The sequence below is a fragment of the Bactrocera tryoni genome, chromosome 2, assembly GCF_016617805.1.
Source record: "Bactrocera tryoni isolate S06 chromosome 2, CSIRO_BtryS06_freeze2, whole genome shotgun sequence".
Taxonomy (NCBI): domain Eukaryota; kingdom Metazoa; phylum Arthropoda; class Insecta; order Diptera; family Tephritidae; genus Bactrocera; species Bactrocera tryoni.
Genome location: NC_052500.1, coordinates 8,071,640 through 8,077,382, shown reverse-complemented (window position 1 = coordinate 8,077,382; position 5,743 = coordinate 8,071,640). Strand labels below are relative to the sequence as shown.

Here is a 5,743-nt window from a genome sequence, read left to right as displayed (position 1 = left end):
CTAAAATACATCCGGCGGAAAATTTTTGTTCTTAGTTGTGGCATCTAAGTTAATAGTGTTGCCACCAGACAACAATTTAAAAAAATAAATTCAGCATATTTGTATAAATGCTAATCATAATCATGCAATAGCCTTACCCACAGTTAGAGCAGACAGTAAATAAAGCAAAAAAAAATCATAAAATACTTAATAGTGTTAATTTATAGCCTTTATGTATCGTTCTACACATCTTTCGACAATTACTGCATGTATTTTAATGTTGTTTTCAGCAGAAGCTTTTAAGCACAGGCATTCATTCGCGACATATTTTCTTTTCAAAGAAACTTACTAGAGTTAGACAGAAGCGTAATTAGAAACTTTACAAGCGAATTATGTGTATTACATTTTACTTTAATATTTATTAAAAACCCTCAGGAATTATACAAATTTATCATTTATATTTTGAAATCAATTCTATGCATGCAAGCGACTGTGTCTTCTGGCATCTTTGCCGTACTTATCTTCCACATTCAAAAACAGCTGTTCCCAGTGTTGCATTCATATCGTACAAGAAATTTTCTGACCACTGATTAGACGGCGAATTGGTTTTTAGTCATAAAACGCGCGTCAACCAATTCGGTTAAATTGGAAATTTTGTGCGAGTTTATTAGTTTTTTGTGCTGTGTCTGTTGAAATATACTTTTGTGTGTGGGTGAATCAATGTTTGGAATTTGAATTGCAATGCAAAATGTGAAAGATGAGTAAAAAAGTAAACAAAATCGAAAATTGTAAACAAATGTGCTAAAGCCAACGAGTTGCTAGCTACAATTGAAATAAATTGCGGTTCACTTTGTGTTCTTTGCAATAAATATTAAGAATATTTACATCTGCTAAATTTGTGCTGAATAGAATTCTTTACGTCTCTGTATATATTGGAATAATATTTTGCAGTTATTTTGGAAATCGCGAAAATCGCAAATTCTATAATTGTGCGGTGCAAAGCAATTGTGTTTTGTGTATAACAACGGAAAAGCCGCCTTACGCGAGCGTGTGTGTGTGATATAACTATGTAGTGAAGCCAGTGGGTGGCTTGCTTTTTCCAGCCTGGTTACATTGTCCTTCAACAATTTCGCGAAATGTCAAGCCATGTGTACAGAGCCCCTAGTGTAGATATCAATAAATAATCGTGAAAAGAGTTTACTAAACTAAAAGTAAGCGTTTATTTTAAAGTGATGGGTTTGCCGGTGTGGCTCCCACAGGAATAGCAGTGAGATTACTCATCGGGTTCTATAAAATAAAAGTAACAAAAAAGTGACCGGGCGTCATTCTCACAGTAGACCCCTTACGAGTGTCAGAAAATATCTATACAAACACACGTGTTCCGATATTCATATATATACATACATAAGTGCAAATAAATTAAAGGAAGTAGTGGCGCTATATAAAAATAGATTTGTATTCGCAAATTTAATGCTACTGAAATAAAAATAAAAGTGAAAAGCTACGTCATACTCTACGTTGTATACGTATCCCTGCATTTGACAACGCAAAAACAACATACGAAAAGTCACCAACTCGTTGGAGGCCGTGCTGACATTCGGCGCATATTCGTACATATCTGCATAAACGACCGTGTGTTTGCGTCAGTGTTTGCCATCATCTGTGTTCTTCCTTTCAACTTGTATTCCATCTGCCAAGAACTTGAGTTTTTTCTATGTATTTTCATTTTGTTTGTGTGTAACTTGTTTTTATAAGAATTTATAAACTGGTATAAATTCTTGTTGGATTGTGTTCTTCTACGAGTTATTTCAAACTTGGCCTTCGCTTTTGATTTGTGGCCAAGATGAGCGAACGCAAATTCTCACGCGTCCTAAACAGCAACAAAGCCGGTATGGCAGCACAGCTGCGCGACTCCGTCTCGCAGGTGGTGCGGCAGAGCACAGCGCTGGTAAGTAACTATACACATATTACATACATTTTTACAGGTACACATTAATGTATTTATGATTGCACAATTTCCTCGCCAAGCTTTCCGTTCCTTATATTTTTTTTTCTATTTTGCACTTACCTCCATATTATGTTATGAAATTATGACTTGCTGTCACATCCTGCTATGCGTTTTGCATCGGAGCTGCATCTTCGCGAAAGGGTGTGTCTGTGGTCTCTACCCTGCAATTTTGTTATTGTTGTCACATTTTTCTTGTGCTCGTATGTACTTTCGCTTAAATATGTGCATACCTACACTGTCATTGCACTTTTGTTTTTCTTTTCATTCCGATTGGACTGCCGGTTTACACGTCCGGCCACTTCGTTTGACATTAGGTGCGGTGATAAAGTTGATTGCATACATACCTACATTTATACACAGACACAACGTAGAATCTTTCGTAATGCATTTAATATATTTTAATTGTCAGCATAGGAAGCGTGCCGATCGAGAGGGCAATGAACTCGTTGGTATTCTGCAAAAGCAAAACGCGAGGTAAACAAAAATAGTTTGCAGAAAAATTAGTATATGTATGTATGTACATGTAATAAATGAAATTAAAGTTATTGCGAATGGAGTGAAAATATGAAGATTATATAGTAAATGTAATTTGGAACAATACAAATTCGATAGTTAAAAGTTTGAAGTGAAATTTTGTGGCCGGGCAGCAATGTGACGTGGGATATAATTAGATTATATTTTTTAGATATCGATCTGAAATTTTGACACGTTTCCTCTTCAAGAATCTGCTCGTTTGTCAGAATTCTTGATATCGGACCATTATAGCATATAACTGCCCTATGAACTAACTAGAGAAAATCAAGTTCTTGTAAGGAAAATTTATTTGTTTGGCAAGATATCTTCACGTAATTAAGCTCAAATTTTTGTCTATGTAAGCCACCGCTACCTTCTACAAACAAATGTTCTGATTAGACCAGTATAGAATATGGACTGCCATACAAATTGACCGATAAAAATAAAGTTCTTGTATGAAAAAATCCCTTAGTTGACAAGATTTCTGCACTAAATTTAGCTTAGATTGTTACCTAAAACTGCGTTACAATCGGATTTATATGTATATATGTATGTATATGTAATTGTCATACAAATTAGTCGATCAAACTCAAGTAATACATAACTTGAAAAGTTTGGCAACGCATAGCCTCCAAAATTGTTTAATATATTTCGTTATTTATTTACTTAATAATTTATTTCCAATTAATTAAACCGCAAATTAGTTCTCAAGCTCTATCATAACCAAATACATACATATACCCTGCCTGATTCTCTTATAAATTTCGTTAAAAAAAAACAAGGAAATACTGTAAACATTTGAATAGCTTTTGTGTAATTTTTGTTGCTAAAGTGTAAACTCTCGGATAGGCCAAATACACATTTGCATTTTAAATCCCAGACCACAACAAATAATTTGGAGCAAGCTATTAAATATCTCTGTATGAATAAAAAATTCTCGAAATACCGTAAAATACTTCAAATACATAAATGATAATAACAAAAAAAAGCGTAAACGGTGGAAATGTGCGTAAGAGCAGTACGCAAAAAAAGAAAAAAAGGTAAAAATACCAAAACGTCAGTGAAAAATTTTGAAAGTGATCGACATATGACCAAAATAGCTAAAAAGTGACACTTGGCGCATAAAATACAGCAAAAAAGTTGTAGAAAAGCATGGGGAAGAACACCTATTAGCCAGCAAGCTATTGTAGCTATAAAATCTGTGGCGACAATGGGAGAAAGCGAAGAAGCGAAGTGCATGTTTCGTTTTCTAATTTAGTCAAACTGGCAAATGTTTACGAAAAATGACGCACAATGCGGAATGGACAAAATTATAACAAGACCATCAGTTTAATAAGAATGAGAAAGAGTGCAAAGATGCTGGCTAAGAGCCAATAAAGTGATGTTAAACAAAAGGGGGCGATGAAGCTACATACTTCTATATGAAAATGTATACTTATATATATGCATGTTCGGAAAACGAATAATAAACAGCGGAAAAGGAAAATAAAAATCAATATTTTAGCCATAGAAAAAGTATATGCATTTTCAGATCATATGTTTGCATGTATTGTTATCGTACTGCTATTTTCTAGTTTTCTTAGAAAAAATGATAAGCTGGATTTATAAGTTAGAAAAATCGTTAACGAACAACATTTCAGAAAAAGGTTTCCTACAACATAATTTCTATGAGTCATCGTATTTCTCATAATCTCTTGTGTGCATACATATCTGTAATACATGTTGTTTCCTTTTATATGTTAGTAAGTGGGAAGTTATATTTAGTGCAAACCTACAGCAGGAAACTTATTATCCGTAATATTGTTTTTTACTTTACACATTTCTTATCGCTAGCGGCAGTTTTTTTGTACTTCCTTGTTCTGCTTTGCTACTTTGGTTGCCTTTTGGTTTTTATGGGTTCTGGCTGATGTGACGCCAAGGTCGTTAAGGCAGCTAGACAGTGTCCGTGAATTGTTCCAGGTATTCTAGTTGCTTACATACAAAGAAAAGTATCTTTATATGTTAATTATGTTGTTGTATATACATACATATGTACATATAGCATATTATATGAAATAAATGTATATTTAAGTGTATTTTTGAAGCGCTTATGTATTCATATTTGCTTCGCCTTAACGCTTCTTAATATTATGAACAAGTAACAGATTTTGGTTTTGGGTTAAAGCGTGTAATTGTGTAGAATTCCAATAGCAAAAGGTTAATGAAAAGTAAGGAATGGTGCGATTGTCATATAAAAATAAAACAAGTAAGAACATCAACTATGGCTGCAGTTAAGCTATAATATCTTCCAAAGGTCTATTTTTTATAGCGTAAAGGGATATAAAAATACTTTTATTCTGATTTTCATCGGCCAGTTTGTATGGCAGCTATATGCTATAGTGGTCCGATCTGAACAAATATGTTTGGGGAGTATAGCATTGCTCCTAGACAATAATCTGTGTAAAATTCCTGAAGATATTGTATCAAATAAATAAGTTATCCATACAAGGACCTGATTTTGATGGGTCTGTTTGTATGACAGCTACATATACGCTATAGTGGTTCGATCAGCTGAAAAAGACGTGTGCAAAATGTAGAGCATATACTTTATACATAGAGTCTCCGACATTTACTGCCGCTTTGTGGCAAACTTAGAAGAAACTAAAGATTCTTCTTAAAGATTAATAATTTTTATTGGCTTTCGCAAAAAAAATATTTCTTCTATCTTTTATCGAATTATCAGCAACAATATTTTCTACTTTTTTTCTCTAATATTCTTCGCCCAGTTATTTTAAAAATGAATTAAATTATCTATTAAATTATTTCATTAAATATACTTTAAATTAAAAATCTACATTTTATCTCTCCACTGTTCTAGATTTTTTTTTACTTTTGCTTATTTTGTTTTTCGATTGCCTAATTTCAAACATTGTACTAAATATTCCAGTTTCAAGGTTTCACGCATCATTATCACAAAATCAACGCTGTGCGCGTTCCATGGAACTAAAACTCATACATATAGATCATAACTATTGTTTTTGTTATTTTTATACCAGCCACATTAGTTGTATTATTTATGAACACATTTTTAAGTACATATATTCATGGCATATATGTATACATATATGTACATATGTATGTATGTATGTAGCGTGCTTTTATTTAATTTAATTGTACTTTATTTTAAGTTTTACGTTTTCCATTCAGTATTTCGGGCAATATTTTAGAGATGTATGTACATACATATATATTTTAACCAAATAA

General features: G+C 32.8%; 1 protein-coding gene across 3 annotated transcripts in view; it reads left to right on the top strand.

Annotated features, from left to right (window-relative positions):
- Nucleotides 1-622: 622 nt before the first annotated feature.
- Nucleotides 623-5,743, top strand: part of LOC120768995 (dedicator of cytokinesis protein 9) — a 70,460-nt gene continuing 65,339 nt past the window's right edge. For 2 of the 3 annotated variants that reach the window (XM_040095829.1, XM_040095830.1), the window contains exon 1: nucleotides 623-1,927. In XM_040095829.1, the coding sequence (XP_039951763.1) occupies nucleotides 1,823-1,927 (105 nt within the window). In that variant the 5' untranslated portion in view covers nucleotides 623-1,822. The remainder of the gene's footprint in view (nucleotides 1,928-5,743) is intronic. The other variant, XM_040095828.1, reaches the window with a different exon arrangement.